Source organism: Polyodon spathula, chromosome 6, assembly GCF_017654505.1.
Source record: "Polyodon spathula isolate WHYD16114869_AA chromosome 6, ASM1765450v1, whole genome shotgun sequence".
Taxonomy (NCBI): Eukaryota; Metazoa; Chordata; class Actinopteri; order Acipenseriformes; family Polyodontidae; genus Polyodon; species Polyodon spathula.
The window spans coordinates 20,012,889-20,032,151 of record NC_054539.1 but is presented as its reverse complement, the minus strand read 5'-3'; the positions used below and the strand labels follow the sequence as shown (position 1 = coordinate 20,032,151).

At 36.5% G+C, this 19,263-nt stretch overlaps 1 protein-coding gene across 2 annotated transcripts in view; it reads left to right on the top strand.

Annotated features, from left to right (window-relative positions):
* Positions 1-708: 708 nt before the first annotated feature.
* Positions 709-19,263, top strand: part of LOC121316985 (serine/threonine-protein kinase Sgk1-like) — a 44,734-nt gene continuing 26,179 nt past the window's right edge. Inside the window, exons 1-2 of one of the 2 annotated variants that reach the window (XM_041252448.1) lie at positions 709-810; positions 7,885-8,091. In XM_041252448.1, the coding sequence (XP_041108382.1) occupies positions 736-810; positions 7,885-8,091 (282 nt within the window). In that variant the 5' untranslated portion in view covers positions 709-735. The remainder of the gene's footprint in view (positions 811-7,884; positions 8,092-19,263) is intronic. The other variant, XM_041252449.1, reaches the window with a different exon arrangement.

Genomic DNA, 19,263 nt, shown 5'->3' with positions numbered 1-19,263 from the left:
GTGCACCATAATGCTCCAAAGGATGAGGATGAGAACTATTTTTATTCTACTTTTTATTTTTCTTCAACCATTGTTTGGGTTAAATGTTTGGGAAATCTTCAATACTTTGTATTATAATAAAGGTGGTTATTTAACTCCATATTGTCCTGACTGAAATATTGTTAAACAGTTCAGTATGTCTGTTGATATGACAAGACTGGTGGTGCAAATTTCTCAGGTCATCCATCACTTGTGACAGTGCAGGTTATGCTCCCTTCGTCATTGTGTTCTCAGCTCAGTGTATTTCCCCTTGGAGTCTAATTGAAACTCGTATGAGAGTCAGAGACCAAGCCAGACGAACATCACTTGCTTAGATAATTCAGCCCAGAGAGAGAGAGAGAGAGAGAGAGAGAGAGAGAGAGAGAGAGAGAGAGAGAGAGGAGGCAGCAGATTTCATTGAGAAGCTTGTATTATCCACAGACTGCTTACAAACAATGCCCTGCTGCTACTCGCCACATGGAGCAAGATTGAATATGACACCAGCAGACCTGCAGAGATTCAGGCAGCACCTGGGTTTCTAACGGATGTCAAAAGCAATAAGCTTCTGTTGAGTGGAGTGTATGTAATTCACTGCACCTCTCTCCATAATTTTATTTTGAGAGTGAAGAGTAGGTAGCGAATAAAGCACAGCCCACCCTCACTAAGCAGCTACGACATCAAGATCCACAGCACACATCAGCTTTTCTGTTGAGGGTTATGAAAATGGTCAATAGTGACATGAATGGATTTTCCTTCAAGAAATGCTCAGCCTTCCAGTTTGTCAAGAAGAAGGTCAGTATTGTTTTGCTTGTTGTGGCTTGTTTTGGTTTTTACAGAACAGCGTGCTTGTTTGCTTGATGCTTGAACAGGGATTAGGGTTACTGTACAACAGTAACTGGATTTCTCTGAAATAACTGCCTTGTGCCTTGTGCAGACAATGCAAGCAGTGCTTCTACCTTCATTCAGGTTGTTTTTCAACAACATTTTGTGACTTCCTCAAATTCCAGTCTGTATGAAAACAATGTTAATTATCAGTTTACACAATGAACTTGAAGTATAGTGAACTTGCTATTATGTTTGACTGTTTTTGGATTACTTTATTTATTAGGTGTCATTCTTGATGTAGCTTTTTCTCCAGTACATTGACAATGGGGTTTATTTTAATAATCTAAGGCATCTTAATACCACCAACCTTTACTTTTACATTCATCTCAATGATGTTTTCCTTATGTATTGTTATTTAGTGTCCTCTAAACAAATTAACTGTGTGCATAGTTCCACAATAGATTAAGATTAGAAGATTTAGGCAGCTGCATTAAGATCTCTGCATTTTAGATCACAAAAACAGACCTTGACGTTTGACTGCAGATACTATACATGTTCCGGTAAAGGTCAGAATCTCGTCAATCTTAAGTTTTACCAGTAAATGTGAACACTTACCAAATAAGGTGGTAAATGTCAGAAATTATTAAGAAATAAATTGCTTTTCAGACATTTACCGGTTAATCTTATGATTTACCAAAGCTTATTGGTAAATGTAGGTATATTATCGAAGAAATTATTTATTTATTTAATTAATTATTTTTCCATTAACAAAATAACAATTAATGAGCTTACAGTAATGCACAATTGAGCAATTTAAAGTAGCTCAACATAGTACTGAACAATATTGTGATCCACTAATGTAGAACAACCAACATTCTGGTAAATTTGCATATAAACAATTCACAATGGTGTTGGAAGGATATTGTACTTACACCTTAACATATTCACTATCAGTTTATTCAAAGGTTTCTTTGTACTGCAGTAGAAGCTTCCCTTAAACATGGACAGAGCCCACAGTCTGACAGCATATATTGTAAATTGAACGTATTATACCATCATGAAAACTCTCTGTAACAAGCCATTTATAATTATTTACCTTGTGATGTAACAATTTGATTAGTGCTATTATGCTTTTAATTCTGATAGTAAGAGTATCAGTGATAAACTTTTTTTTTTTTTTTTTTTTTACTGTACACAGTTTAAACAGGACATCAGGGTATGAAAACATAAATTTATTACATGTTAGGGGGTTTAATTTTCTTATTTGATCTTATCTTATTTCTTACTATTGAATAATAGTAATTTGTGGGCTTGTGCATCACAAAACATTGACATTTCTGATACCTAATATTAAACCTGTATATCAAACTAAACTAAACATTGTTACATATTATTATTTTCTCACTGTGCTCACAGAGATCTTGTTTCTGTCCACAACTGTGAAGTTGCTAAGTCTCATACCTCTTCATCCATTGATCCCCCATATCTTCTACCATGCAGCACTTCATTAGTTTGCTGGCTTTCCTTAGTTTTCTATTACTGCTTTTCTTGTGCTTCCCTCCTTCAGCCATATGACAGTGTAGCTGCAATTAAACAATGCCTTTTTCTTCCAGTATAATGCGTCGGCAGGGATGAGTCACAATAAAATGCTAGTGTAAAAGCTCCTGGAATGAAAGAACCCACATCCCATCTAAACTTTGCCCTGTTCTAGCGGGGGCTGGTCTGAACACAACAGGCATGGTACACAGATGAAGCAGACACCATCTCTCATGCACAACTTTGTTAATGAATAATCTCTTAGCAAGCAGCTGATATCTGTTAACACGAAGCAAACATACTGCTGCTGGAATAAGAGTGGACAGACATGATGTTTAGTGGTGCACCTGGAAAAGGTTACATGTTCTTAAAACCCATATCAGGTAACAGGATGCTAGCTCAGCCCAAAATTAATGCAAAGTTAATATCAAATATTGAATGAAAAACTGATGGTTCTGATCACTGACAATCCCAATTATCTGACCTTGACAAACCAGCCAACTAAGCTGTAAAAGTGTGAAGTAGAGGGACTGAAAATGAGATGCTGAGTAAATTATAAAAAATAAAAAATAAGCTAATGAACAAATATAGATACATAGAAACTTAATTTCTGGTGCTTTTTGAAGCAGCCTACTTATCCTGCAGTTGGCCAGTGTACGAGCTGTGTGTAACACACTCTGGTCTGATGCCTGCTTGTCAACCATTATTATCAAACACAGAGACTGATTACAGACTGCAGTTGTTCACTAATTCTACCTCTATTTTAATTTTAATAAGTGCATCTACTTGTTTGCCTGGATAACCTTTCTTTAAATATTCACTGAAGCTGCACATAGCTGCTAGCGCTGCTGCATAGAAACCACACCGACTTTGTGTTCTCTGACAGTCTCCATCAATAATATATTGACATGGTACAAATGTTGGATACTTAGCAGTGAATCTGGTCATATTTACTTGCCAAAATAACCCTCTATATGGCACTTTGTCCTCTTTATTTGCCCAGCACTTTTATTGTCTACCTGTCAGCTCAGCTGTCCCTCAAAGAATATTCTACTAGCTCAGAAAGCCACTTTGCTGAAGGGTAATGAGAAGGTGTAATGTTATCCTTAACATTCACAGAACTAACCAACGTTATGGAGGATAAAAAAATTATGTGACAGAGACTGACCTTTGAAAAGTGAAAGTAAGTGGGGCCATCAGACGTTATCGGTCACTATCACATTAATGTAATAATAAAGTCTTTGTTCAATGCTAGGCAGTTAGGAATTGCAAGCTCAAAGAAAGCTCAAAGGTAGGTAAAGACAGATATAGAGAACAATGATAGCTCAATATTGGAACAGCAGAACAGAACGGGAACTTAAAAAGTGTCATGATCTAATCAAAAGAAACTTGGTCCAAACTCAAACTTGGATTTGGTACAAATTTAGGCTTTTTATGCTTGTGTAAAATGTCCATGCGTTTTGTGCCTGGTTTGAATTCAATTTTTTTTTTTTTATAATGAAACATGCTTTAGCCTTAGGGCTGTGTTAAATCAGCTTCAATGTACACAGGTGGCTAGATGCAGGCAGTTGCACAGATTATAGAAAAGCTCTACTTTTGAGCGATCGGTTCCTGGCCCATTCCTGATAGCTGATTTACAGGTTGTCAGCAATTTTAACTCCCCAATTTGCAATGAGACATTCAGATTAGGATTTAGGATTGTGTAACTAATTTGGTTCAGATTAAGTTCAGATGAGCTGGAAGCATGCTAAAGCTGTTAGCTCACATTATTTGCACCCTCATTCTGTGTTTCAATATCAGCAACTCTGCACAAATTTACATTAAGCAGCATACAACTGCTAGATTACTCCAAGAAACCTTATCTGACTTAAAGTATAAACCATCTCTTGGAGATATACATTTCTAGGAGGTATAGAGAGCTGTCTCCTGTAAAGCGTTATTTATTTGTTTTCTTATTCTGACAGTGATTACATCCACAAAAGCAGTGTTATTAGCACTCTTCTTTCTGTGAATCGACATGATAATGATTTTGAAGACTAAAGCACAGGGAGTTTGGTCATTTTATTGGCATTTTCTATTAATTATGGATGCAAAGAAGTCTGAAACACTTTCAGGTTTGGCAGCAGCTCATTTTTATGGTATTCCCCTATCCGTCTATGAAACGTCTTCCCTGCTGTGTCTGAATTGCTGCCCACTTCATTTTCTCACTCACTTAACATTATTCCATGAAGCATGGATTTTTTTCTTATCTCAATCCCTAGCGTGACTGCAGAATTATCAGTCATGATGAGTCACTGAATACATAGTCATGTGTCATGCTTTTGGTTTAGTGGTTGCTAAGGTTTCTGCAGCGTTTGTTGTAACTGTAACTTGAGAACTGTATATCCACATGTTTCCTGCGTCAAAGTGTTCCTGGAAAATATGGGTTAGCAAATTTCTGTTAATTTTTTTTTCTCATAAATAATGGTCTACTTAATTTCCCATATGGAATTTTGTCTTGATGCTTTTTCTTTTCTTTATTGTCATAGCAAAACTTAACTGTCATCAATTTCAAAACTATACCTTGCTACAATAATAAGTATGTGGCACCAATAAAAGAACATGGTGAAGCAGAGCTTAACTTTTTACTTGACAGTGGGCTGGTATATAACCTTGACTGAACCCCTTATAATAGCATCCGCTCAGTTCCCAAGAACCACTGGTCTGCTGTAATGTGCTGTTGTAATGTGCTGCTGTAATGTTTAGCTGTGATGTGCTGTTGTAATGTGCTGTTGTAATGTGCTGCTGTAATGTTTAGCTGTGATGTGCTGTTGTAATGTGCTGCTGTAATGTGCTGTTGTAATGTGCTGCTGTAATGTTTAGCTGTAATGTTTAGCTGTAATGTGCTGTTGTAATGTGCTGTTGTAATGTGCTGCTGTAATGTTTAGCTGTAATGTGCTGCTGTAATGTGCTGCTGTAATGTGCTGCTGTAATGTGCTGCTGTAATGTGCTGCTGTAATGTGCTGCTGTAATGTGCTGTGTGATGTGCTGTTGTAATGTGCTGCTGTAATGTGCTGCTGTGATGTGCTGTTGTAATGTGCTGCTGTAATGTTTAGCTGTAATGTTTAGCTGTAATGTGCTGTTGTAATGTGCTGTTGTAATGTGCTGCTGTAATGTTTAGCTGTGATGTGCTGCTGTAATGTGCTGTTATAATGTGCTGTTGTAATGTGCTGTTGTATTGTGCTGCTGTGATGTGCTGTTGTAATGTGCTGCTGTAATGTGCTGCTATAATGTGCTGTTGTAATGTGCTGCTGTAATGTTTAGCTGTAATGTGCTGCTGTAATGTGCTGTTGTAATGTGCTGCTGTAATGTTTTGCTGTAATGTGCTGCTGTAATGTGCTGTTGTAATGTGCTGCTGTAATGTTTAGCTGTGATGTGCTGTTGTAATGTGCTGCTGTAATGTTTAGCTGTGATGTGCTGCTGTGATGTGCTGTTGTAATGTGCTGCTGTAATGTGCTGCTGTGATGTGCTGTTGTAATGTGCTGCTGTAATGTTTAGCTGTGATGTGCTGTTGTAATGTGCTGTTGTAATGTGCTGCTGTAATGTTTAGCTGTGATGTGCTGTTGTAATGTGCTGTTGTAATGTGCTGCTGTAATGTGCTGCTGTAATGTGCTGCTGTGATGTGCTGTTGTAATGTGCTGCTGTAATGTTTAGCTGTAATGTGCTGCTATAATGTGCTGTTGTATTGTGCGGCTGTAATGTTTAGCTGTGATGTGCTGTTGTAATGTGCTGCTGTGATGTGCTGTTGTAATGTGCTGTTGTAATGTGCTGCTGTGATGTGCTGTTGTAATGTGCTGCTGTAATGTGTGATGTGCTGTTGTAATGTGCTGTGTAATGTTTAGCTGTGATGTGCTGTTGTAATGTGCTGTTGTAATGTGCTGCTGTAATGTTTAGCTGTGATGTGCTGTTGTAATGTGCTGCTGTAATGTGCTGCTGTGATGTGCTGTTGTAATGTGCTGTTGTAATGTGCTGCTGTGATATGCTGTTGTAATGTGCTGTTGTAATGTGCTGCTGTGATGTGCTGTTGTAATGTGCTGCTGTAATGTTTAGCTGTGATGTGCTGTTGTAATGTGCTGCTGTAATGTTTAGCTGTGATGTGCTGTTGTAATGTGCTGCTGTAATGTGCTGCTGTAATGTTTAGCTGTAATGTGCTGCTGTGATGTGCTGTTGTAATGTGCTGCTGTAATGTGCTGCTATAATGTGCTGTTGTAATGTGCTGCTGTAATGTTTAGCTGTGATGTGCTGTTGTAATGTGCTGCTGTAATGTTTAGCTGTGATGTGCTGTTGTTATGTGCTATCTCAACAGACCATGTGTTTCTAGCTCACTTTCTTTACAGAGACACAGCAAAACACACAATGGTCACAGATGCTGTTCACAAGACAGATAAACACTACTCTGTATAAGCACTGCATAGGTCAATTAAATTACTTTATATGCTATCTGCAATCCACGGTGTATTTTAGTTAAAATTGTCATAAACAGAATGGGCTCTTCTGAAGTCCTTTAGAGGTTGTTGTGTTTATCTTGGACCAATTGGCTTAATTTCATAGCTGTTAAAGTTCTCGAGCTAAGAGCATTATAGCACCAACCAGTGTGACAACAAATGCAGTCTAGTTAAAACAAATATGGAATATTGCAAACAAATTGTGTACTCTTTGAACAGCAAATGTATCCATATCAAACCTCTCATTATATTAAAATCAATATTGCAGAAAATAAGCAAAACTGATTTTTCCTCACTGACACTGGTTTCTTTAAAACAAAAACACACACACACACACACACACACACACACATATATATATATATATATATATATATATATATATATATATATATATATATATATATATATATATATAAAAGCAGGGCCTTATTGTAGACGGAAATCTACAAAGGCAGAACCGAGAACAACCGTGCCAAGTCAATACACCCAGTGTACCTTGAATGCTTAGAAATGTAATTCATTTTTGTGATACCAGGTGAATCACCTTCTCAGCATTCCCATTAGAAACCAGGGTGCTTATGTCACTTGTAATTGTGGAACAGAGGAACAACTAAAGAACTATATCATGCGACTCACTTCTCTAATGGATATACTGATTTCTGTGGGTGAGTTAATATGTGCACCATTAACCAGTCAGAGGGATTTTTCTTCTGAATAGTAGTTATGCACTTGCTTGGTCTTTGAGGTAACCAGTTGGGCCCAGACCATTTACACTTTTTTTTTTCTTTTCTAAAATATTTTAAAGAGGTTTTCTTTTGAAAAGAGAGTTATTTCTTGATAGATAATTTGTTCTGGGTTCCGGTAGAAACCATTAAAAACTAGTTCAGGTGTTTCAATGACAATCTGTTTGAACTAATAGAATTTTCCCAAGGGTTTCTATTTCCATGATTGCCTGCAACCATGGTGTGATGGAGTTATTAAATGATACAAATTGCAATCTGTTCCAAATCTTTTCTAGGTACGGAGATGGATCAGGAACCCCAAGGTCACTGTGGAAAATCAAAGTACACATATCATGTATTCACATTCCACCTCAATGCACACATCTCATGTGGAACAAGATCTCAGATACATGCAGCACCCTGCTTACAGCTGCTGCCATCTTACTCAAACACGAAACACAGAGGAACAGGCGTGCATTATGGACAAAGGAAAAAGTTGCAATGTAAGTAGATTTAATTTGTCAGTGTGTAAACATGTATTTTCATTTCAAGAGAAACAACTGGTCCTATCATTCATCATTGTTGAACATTCAGTAGTGCTAAATTTAGAAATACTAAAATACATTTAGATGAAATGACAAATGTCTCAAACTGATTTTTTTTTTTTTTTTAGAATGTCTTCATAAACATTGAAGACACTGAAAAAGACTTCAAGTCAAATCCTTTGTCATTGAATTTAAATTTATTTTAGTATTTCTAACAACTGGATCTAGGCTCACCTTCATTTCTTAGTTTGCTTGCCTTGCAATCCAGGAAATCTGTTATTACTTCCCTTCCTAGCAGTGTCTTCAGGGTCAAAGGGGCTTTGATATTTTCTCTACTTTTCACCAGCAGCTGACCAAATGTAGGCAGGCTGGAGATACAGTATCTAACTTAAAGAAGCCATCGCCAATTAAACGAGTGTCAATCATACCTGAGGCTTTCCTGTTATTGCTTTGGATACCAGTATCTCTGCCCCACTCAATTACAACATGTTGTCAGCTCAGCTGATCAGAAACAACTAAAAAACTAAAGTTGGCCGTTATATAGTTAATAGGTGTTATGGTGTTTCAGTGAAGGCGCCTCTGTCAAACACGTACTATGCTTAAAGGTGAATGATTTACTCTATAGAAGTATTCTGTGAGCCCCTGAAAAATAAATGTAAAAAAGGAGCAAGCCCTACCTTTATTATACAATTCCCCAATAATTATTCTGTGATGTAGCCCTGGTTGGGAAGGTCAAGTTGACAGTGTTGATTTATGGCAATGTTGATTTTTGTTATTGTTGCTGCTCAAAAAGAAGATGCGGTTTCTTAGGGCTTGCTCTTTCCACAGTCTCTCATGGAACTTACAGTATTAACAAAGATTTAAACACCAGCACAGAAACAAACACATACCCTTGCAGATGTTATTATCTTGCCACTTACCCAGTCACAAGAGACCAGAAGGACATAGTTAATCAAATATGTGGAGCTGCACTTCTCTTTTAACTATTAGCCTATAAATCCATATCGCTCTGACAAGCAGGACCTCTAAAATATCTGCTAGGATCATGTTAATTTAAAAATATTACTAGCGTACATGCTAACAGCAGTCCTTGTTTGAAGCAAGGGCAAAGTTTTACCTCAATGTTTTCTGAAAAAAAGTAAAACCAGTTTATAAAAGAGTGTTACTACCTGCTGCAACATACCCAGATGAAATCTGAATGAAAGAGTAATCATCATTACTGAGACTTAAAAAGTTTATACATGTATACATTTCATGCATTCGCTTTTCTAAGGACAGCAGGACTATAACAGTTTCATAAAACTTTTATTTCTTTATGTTTATTTTTTAACTTTGTTTGGGGGTGGGGGGGGATGCCAAAACTGTTGAATTTTTTTAATAAGATTTACTGTCTTTGTTTAGAACATTTTGTCAAAATGTATCCACAGAAGGATAGAACATGCGCACACACATACACACGCACAAATACACACACACACATACACACGCACACGGGCAGTTTATTAGACACATTTTTCCACTGATCGTCTTGTTGCTGCCAAGAAAGGCACTTTGTCAGCAGCTCAGTTGGTTCCAGCTGCAGATTAACAAAGGGCAAAGCACACATTTTTATAAAGTGTGGACCTTTTGACAAACAATAATATGTGTCATACATTAAACAAAAAACAACAAAAAAAAACACATATTTGGCTTTGTTCTTGAAGTTCACAAACAGGCATTTAATGTAATAGTTTGATGATTCGTATACATATACAAGTTTTACAAAAGTCAGTGTTCTAAAATTAAACAATTAAACAGCATTCTTAATTAAAATGTGACCTTTAACATTTATAATTTATACTGTATTTGGAATCAAGTCATAGACACCAGAGATGGGTGGGCCAACGGGCCACTGCCCACGTACTTTTAAACAGAGGGAGTCCTGCCCACCCAATTTTAACAGCGAGGGTAAGAACTGTATACATACATATAAATACATTGAATCTCATCATTCTTCCAAAACTCAGTGACACAGATAAGTCAAATAAATCCACAAATTTGACTACACCGGAACTGTGTTAATAGACAATAATCCTAATGTTTTGCTAGCTGTGCCGCCAGCTTCTATAGAGGTATATTGAATCTTTTAACAAATCATATGGGAACGAATGAGCACAGAGAAGCCGAGTTTATGTGTGGTAGCGAATGTTGCTACATTCGTCAACTTGTAACACTATAGAACTGTTGAATCATGTTGAAGCATGTGTTACCATTTCATGTCGTTTGTGTCTGAAGCAGTAAATAACTATAGAACTTAAAAAAAAAAAATAGCTTCATAGTCGATAAAGCTAAACAAATACTTTTTATGCTTTGTAGACAGCTGTTTAATATTCTTTATCAGTATATTCTTTATCAAAACCCAACATTCAGATAACAAGCTGTCCTTGTAATAGTGTAGTAGTATTTTTGTTGCAAACTTTAAGTAACCAGTAGACTATAAATATATAACTTGCTTAAATATTTGACATAGTTGTTAAATTGGAATTTATCTATAGAAATATTTTATACAAATGGCTGCCAATGTGTAGGATACTGTTAATATAGGCATTTGAAAGATCTCGTATCAAAATTCAGTTACCATTGCATCTTTGTATTTGCAATGCTTTCACCATAAAATGTTTTAGGTTTTTCTATTGTTTAATAAAAACTTTGACTAAGAGGAGAAATATGTCCCATTGTGGTTTGAATCAAATAATATCGACCAGCAATGAAAAAGAGCATGTCCAGCTATAGCACATTTCCTAAATATCAACTACAGTACTATATATGTCAATTGAAAGAGGTTAAAAATTATTTTTCTTCAGCAGTTACAAGTTCTTTTTAGCGGTTATTGCATTTTCTTTTCCAGTCACATCCCATCACCCACTAAGTTTGAAAGATTACCCGGCAGTCATAGAACAAGGACTGGCAGACTGCCAGTTGCAGACATTTTGATGGGAGGCCAAGGTATTCAGTCTGGAAAAGTACTAGCAAAGATAATCTGCTTGGACAGATTCGATTTGTACATGCACTGTCCTATACAAAGTATAGAGCCCCTGCTCTCGCCCTGTGAACAGTTAACAAACAGCTAATAAACATGTTAATGTGTGTGTGTGTATATATATATATATATATATATATATATATATATATATATATATATATATATATATATATATATATATATATATATGTTAACTGTTAGTTAATAATATATAAGAGGCCATTTAAAACTACAAACACCACAGCCCTATAGATGATCAATCAGACACCAGAGCCCTGTGGATGATCAATGATCAGGAATCTTTGTCTAAGAAATAGGACAATATGAACACAGGGTGTGATATTATTTGTATTTTGTTTACAGCAGTTTGTTTAGTTCTAGTGTTGGTTTCAAGGGTGGGTTAAGTATCAACAACATTTATTTTTGATTTATTAAACCAATCATTCTTATTGTATCTGGAAGTGGCTGCTGTATATGAAACTATATATTAGTAATCCCTAATATCAGGGGTAGACCCAGACTTCCACGGGGGGGGGTCTAGGCTGTCATGAAGGAGGGATACCTGATATGAAACATACTGTTAAACTAAGCAATATTTTGACATTTTTAACAAAAGGGGCAGGACTGCCTAGATCTGCCCATGTATATTCATTCTTTATTTTTTTTTAAACTTATTGAATACATATATGCCACATATTAGATGTCCCACTGAAGTAAACTATGTTATCTAGTTTGGTCCTTTTGTGTTACGTGTGTTGAATGTACTGGTCTTACTTTTAATCTCTAGTTGCTCTAGATAGTTATTGTACTGAACTTGACTTGTCCTGGCACCATGAGTCACAAACACTACTTTGCTTCAGTGTTTTAAGATTTATTGTATAACAGTCTCTTTATTCAGTCAGATAAGCTACCGATTTTTCCTTGAATGTTTTTTTTGTGTAAGCTGAGGTAGTTCTTAAAATGCGGGTCTTGGACTTCTCGCTCTCATCACTCAAGATCTAAGTAGAGTCCTGGTGATCCAGTCATGCATGAAATACATTTAGTGCTGTTTCTTAGCTCTACATTTAATGCTATTGCTTAGCTCTTGTGGGCATGTGGGTGTCGCAACACAATTCTGTACAATTTTGAAACTGAATTAACTGAACACAGCTTGAGGAGTGAATTATGCTTAGGCCCCAGAGAAGAGAAGAGAAGAGAAGAGAAGAAAAGATCCCTCCCAGACTGAAATGCATTTCCAGTGTGGAGTTTCCTTTACACTGTATATGCTGTTGGTTAAGTCTATTATTAGGTGGTGATTAATTACAGTACTTCATGTTTTATACCCTTCCATGACTCATGCATTTGATTGTTAAGGTAGAATGTGTTTAAAAAGCTAATGCAATCCTGTTCTGTCGCACATTGCTTGACGTAATCAGAAAATGAATCAGACAATGGAAAAGCAGTTTATAATCTATGTTGTGCTCCTCAATGTAGGACAGCCTGTTTCATATTTGTTGGTGTGTGACTGAGTTTTCCTATACAGATGTTCTTCTGTCAGCATAAAATTAAACTGACTCATCAAACAGAACATGTTACTGTGTTCCAGGTATTATTCGTGAACACATATACATTTTATTAGCATGTATTTAAGAAATTATTCCAAATATTTGGAATAACATTGAAACACCATGATATCTGCCATTTCCACATATTTATACATTCATTCCACCAGTTGTTATCAGTATTTTTTTTCTGTGACACATTATACTGTGTTAAAAATGTATTGGCCATTTAAAAGGAAACTGGTGCCGAAATGTAGTACAATTATTTTTTTTATTACAATTCAATAACATTAGACTCTGTCTGACTAAAATTATTCTAAAGTTCGAACATCTGAAAAATTGCATAATCATTTACAGCTGTCTGTGACCTCCTTAAATCCTATTCAGGAACCTTATCAACTAAGTTCAAACAAAACTAAGTGCACAAAGCTCTGAACAAAGAATCTGAAAAATCAGAAAGATTGATTTTTTTTTGGACATATTGGGAGGACTTAATCATATTTCACAAGACAAAAAAACTATTGACTGACATGTATAACTATAAACCTATAATACAAATTCTGCTAAGATTTATGCAGAAATTATTAACAAAGTTGAGGACTTTAACCTAGAACATTTACAGATACTTCACCTTATGAGGCAATGTTAATTAATTTAAGCTATTATCAGTACACAAGTGCTAATCAAGTGCTATTTTCTAAAAAAAAAAAAAAAAAAAAAAAAAAAGCTGTATATGGTTATTTGAGTTCCTTTTGTCATAAAAGAGATTATTTTGTATTGAACCGGTGTTGGTATTTATTATTATTATTATTATTATTATTATTATTATAGTATTATTAGTAGTAGTAGTAGTAGTAGTGTAGTAGTTGTTGTAGTAGTATTAGTATTATTTGTTATTATTATTATTAGTAGTATTATTAATAAATACATTATTTAATTTTGTAACCATACTTAGTATGCTTGGGTATTACTTACAATAAATTGGTGCTTATGACAAAGTCCTATAGTTATTGCCAGAGGTAAATTCATGTTTCCCACAGCATGTTAAACTAGGTGTACAATACAGCACATTAGGAATTATCTGATGATACAATACAATTATTACAATGGTGAATGAAGTCTGTATATATACGTTTTTTTTTTTTTTTTACCAATATCAGGAATGTCAACCTTGTATTCATAAAAACAGTCATTCTTTAAATAACTCAAGCTTTGTGAATGGGCTCAGTATTCTAAAACAGGTAAATAAGCTAAAACATTCCAACACCCCATAGAGGCATGATCTCCCATCTCCCGAAGAGACTCAGAAAACTCTTGATAATTCAGATAGCCAATTGTAATTCTTCAGTACTCTAAGTTTTTCCCTAACAAGCGCCCCAGCCCCCTGCCCGCTCGCCCGCCCACCTGCCCGCTCACTCGCTCGCTGTACAGGGGAAACAGTTATGGTATGTATATATCTTAATTCAGCACCACCACCCCCGCACCCCAAAAAATCTCCTGATTTTGTATTTTCAAAATTTGGCAGGTATGCAGTATGTATTTGTCAAAAGAAACTGGTCGGTCATTATTTCAAAACCTAATTGCATTGCATGCAAGGCTCAGTAAGTGTAGGACAGTAAACAGTTATTTTAGCATTTCCATGGAAAAGCATCAATTAAGTAAAAGACTCACATTTAAGTTTCTTGGTTCTGGATTCCATCACGATTAATTAACTGCATATTTTATACTGTTAATCTTGACTTTATTAAAGCTTTTCATCTTGTTTTTAGTCTGCAAATTATATAAATCTGTCAGTACTGTGACCTGATATAAACTGTACTGCCTGAATCATAAAAAAAACAAGCTGTCAGATTCACTTTAATCTGTCCTTGTTTGACCTGTGGGTTTCACTGTTGAAAACTTTTTATTTTTTTATTTTATGTATTTAACCAATCTCCTCTTCTGTCAACTACTAATTACCTCTGGGCAATACATATTAAAAATAAATACCATTTGCCTGACAAATCTTTTAAACCTATAAATATATACAACTGAGGTAACTGTAAACTCATCCATGCACATCCATTATTATATAAGTCTTGAATGTGCAGTTTTGAAAGGAACACATGTTTAGTAAACATACATGTTTATCTGGTATTACATTACTCTGTTTTCAAGCCATGATTTTAGACTGTTTTATACTTCCTAGGTCGTTTTTACCTAAATGGTGATTGTCTCCACCCCTCACTGGCTTCTTTCCTGTCAATCACCAATCAGCTGCTTCCCCTATTGACTGATTTGCTTTTAGCCAGTAACATGCTGTGACATAGAAGACACTAAAGGTATGAAATGACCAAGCAGTTAAAGCAGAAACAGATTTCCCAAATGGCAAGGCAAGCCAAATAAGAGCTTTCTGCCTTAGTGCAGTGCCAGGTGCCTGTTTTAAAATGAAAATAAATCAATAATAATAATAATAATAATAATAATAATAATAATAATAATAATAATAATAGGCCTGTCAAATGATTAAATTAATTAATCACAATTAATCTCATGATTTTCTGTAGTTAATCGCGATTAATAGCAATTTTTGAATGTGCTCAAATTTGGCCCTAAATAAACAATTTTCCATTTAAAAAGCAGTGTGATATGTTAAAGGCATACTGTGTTTTATTGTAAGGGAAAGAAACACAAAATAATCTGTATCAGAAAATTTTAAAGCATTTATTTTAGAACCAAAGTTCACTGTAATTTACAGCTTTTCATGCCCCCAATGTTAATAGGCCTACTTCCTGAGCAATGAAGTTAGAACACATGTGTGCTTGTTGTCGTCTACAGTTTAAATCCCCAACATATGTATATTTCCACAAACTGGGGTATGCAAACTTTTGGCGACATCATATCTCCCTCTCTCTCCCCCTCTCTCTCTCTCTCTCTCTCTCTCTCTCTCTCTCTCTCTCTCTCTCTCTCTCTCTCTCTCTCTCTCTGTCACCTGTTGAAGCAATTCCAAATGAGGTATAGGAAAAATGGCTCTATGAATACCAAGAACAAAGAGCTTTTAAACATTCCAAAGAACATAAACCTGCCAGCCACTATTCACTTGTATCCTCCTATTCCTTTCCACTGAGCCAGTTACTAAGACAAACAAGCCTGTTGACATTTTCACCTGATAAAGCTGCTTTCTTGTTCTGGACAATATGCCCAGAGAGAGAAAACAACCTCTCACAAGGTACTTATGTGGCAGCCTTTGCCAGGTACCTGCGTGCAATGGGGGACAGCCTGTTGTGTGCCCCTGCATGTTGTGACCACCACTGCAGTGGAGAGTCCTCCATGTTGATGCAGGGCTTTGTTTTGTAACGCTCCACACATCTCTCAATAGACTCCTCATCTTCATCGGACTCAAACTCTGAACACAAGAAGAGGGCCGCTTTTTTCTTTGGTGGTTGTGACTCTGTTGCTTCGATGGGTTGCTGTGCAGGCTTCTCTTCCTTCAGCAAGGTGTTGACCATAGCCCACACCTCACCCTTCTCAGCTCTGGGAAGGCACTTCAGGTTCTTGAACCTTGGGTCGAGTTCTGTGGCCAGTGGAATTCCATCTTGTTGTGACGTCTTGTGCAAGTGACTCCTCTTTTGCCCATTTGCAACTTGCTGTAGTTCTAGCTCTGCAGCATTTGGTGGACTGTGTTTGAAATGCCCAACTACTTTTCGGCATTTGGCTAGGGCATTGTCAAACCCGTTGTTCTGCAGGGACACTGTGACTGACCTTTGCAGACTGTGCGCAGTGCAAGGCAGGTGTTCAAAAGGCAGGTGTCTCGCAGTTGCAATCATGTTCCGTGCACTGTCTGTTCCAAGTGTGGTAAATTTCTGTTCAATGCTCCACTGCTTTGCTACATCCATGCAATGCTCAGCACACGTTTCAGCATAGTGCCTCTCTTCTGTTTTCATGACGGTCAAAGCGTGTGAATGCAGTTTTCAATTGTCATCGATGTAGTGCGCTGTATCCCTGAGGAAGTTGTGGTTACTCATCGATGTCCAGTGGTCTCCAGTGAGGGCAACAGCCTGTGTATTTTTCAACTCCTCTACTTTCTTAGCCCTCTCGTTTTCATACAGTTCATGTATTCTCGTAACGATGGTGGCTCTCGATGGTAATTCATATGTTGAGTTGTTCGATGCAATCCGAATGATGTCCCTCAGGCCGTCATCTTCCACAACGTTAATTGGCCTGCAAGCTGCAGCTATCCACTTTGCTATTGCGTTTGTTAGCTTGCTGCTCGTTGACTTGTCCTTTTGCCTCCTGCGCACGAACTCTAAAAGAGTAGGCTGCTGCTGCTGTCCTGCATTGCAAGCTCTCTCACTACTGCTGCCTGCATCAACTCCGTGTTTTGCTTGTAAATGATACTTCAGACTGGATGTACTTCGGTGATACACAAATTCACCCTTACAGTAGCTGCAAATAACTTTGCTTTTATCCAAAGACCCATCTGTAAGGGTTTTGTAATAAAACTGGCCATTTAAAAGCCCTGTAGCAGCTTTCTCCATCATTCAAGCTTATTTCGTCAGCAAAGCTATATCTAAATTCAAGCAGTCGATTGACAAACAAGCACGAGAGCGTGGAGTTGTATTTTAACTATGGATGGTTCTAAGGCTCAAAAAAAAAAGTGTTAATTGCGACAAAAAAATTAACGCCATTAAGCATTTGAAATTAATCGCAAGCGTTAACGTGTTAACTCTGACAGCCCTAAATAATAATAATAATAATAATAATAATAATAATAATAATAATAAATACATGGTTTAATGTGTTTCTTTCAAAACTGCGCAATTGAGACCTTAGGAATTATTTTGTTAGCTACAGTTACTTTAACAATGTTCTGAGTATGGAAATGACTACACATCCTATGTACAAACAACTACTCCTAAACAGTCTTTTGATTGCTGGGCTGTTACACATTGGAAAACAAATACTATTAGAACACAAATACTGGAACACAAATATTATTAAATTCATCACAAATAACCCACCTGCGCTCTTTAGTTCCCAAAGGCACACCAATACGAAACCAAAACATAGGTTCTTACTTTCACACAGACCCCTGATTGTGCGTTGCTATGCAATCTAGCTGGAGAGGTTGTGCACTAAGACAAGCACAACCAAACCATCTGCTACAAAAGAATATTTTAACTGTAAAATTAGGTACCTTTAGAAATAGCTAAGTTAAGGTTATAGCAAATAATTTAAAATTATGAGCAATTTAAATGATAAGCAAATGTTATTTTTAAGCTTGAACAAGACTTTCTAGTTAGGTTTAAATAGACAGTCATTTGCTATACATTCAGCATGCCTGTATTCCAAATCTTCCTATGATCATAGTTTCAAAATGGCTGAATTGAGTAGAGGTACCTCATAAACCATATGATAAATCTGAGATGCTTTTGTATTTGTCAATGCGGGCTCTACCGTGTGGTAGATGAACGCGACTGGAGTTATGTGTCCCGAGCCGTAGGAGAGGGCGCTAACGAAAATCAAGGTCATCTACCACACGGTAGAGCCCGTATCGAGAGGGTGCTATCGCTATTAGAAAATGATTTATTTCTTTATTTGCTCTTTAAAAAAACACTTTAAAACCTATATTTACCTTGAACTTCTGATATTTCGGCAGGTAACATTCCGCTGTGGAAAATAGTCCCTAACATAATTAGAATAGAAAAATGACATACACAGAGAGAAAACATTGTTATTATTATTATTGATAGATGAAATGGTAGGCGTATTAGTCCAGAGATGATAGACAAAGAGAAGGAGATGTGATACCTTTTATTGGACTAACTAAACAACAATTATTCACAAGCTTTCAAGACCTCACAGGTCTCTTTATCAGGTGAAAGTAGGAAAGAAAGATTATTAAAATTATTATTATTGCTAACATATTTATTTATTGGGGTCTTACTCTTTCTTATTATAATTTATCTGGACATGTACAATTGTTGAATAATCCGTGTAGTATTGACTCGAAACTTGTTGTTGGAGGCGGGGCATCATTCAAGCAGACAGGGAGTGGATTGGCTGGTGCGGAAAGAACTGAAACAGGGCTGGCAGTTTGACTGGCTGGTTTTGAGGGAGGGTGTTGTTTGGATCCAGTCGATGACAGAATTGTGGACCAAATGTGTCTTCCCTGTTGACTTGCTGTCCGGTAGCTGCAAATTGAGCCTTCATTACGATGTTCTGTCACAAACATGATTTCCTTTGTCTCTAGACCATCGTCAGAAAATATTTTTTAAGTAGTTTTTTTTTATGTTATCAGATTATTTGTAGATTTGAATGTTAAGGGAAAAAGCTGGTATTTGTGCATGGATTGTAATTCACAGTTAAACTCTTCAACGTTCCAGCAGGTATCTATGCAAAATAGAAGCCCGCTAGATCTGGAAGCTGATTGGTTGTTTGCACTCAATCGTTTTCTAATATGTAGAATATCAGATTTTAAGTAGTTTAAAATAGGCAAAGATAAACTACATTTGACTGTTGTGCCTAGGTCAGTCATTGATGAAGACTCAGCCTGAAATCTTTACTTGTATTATTGATTATGTATGA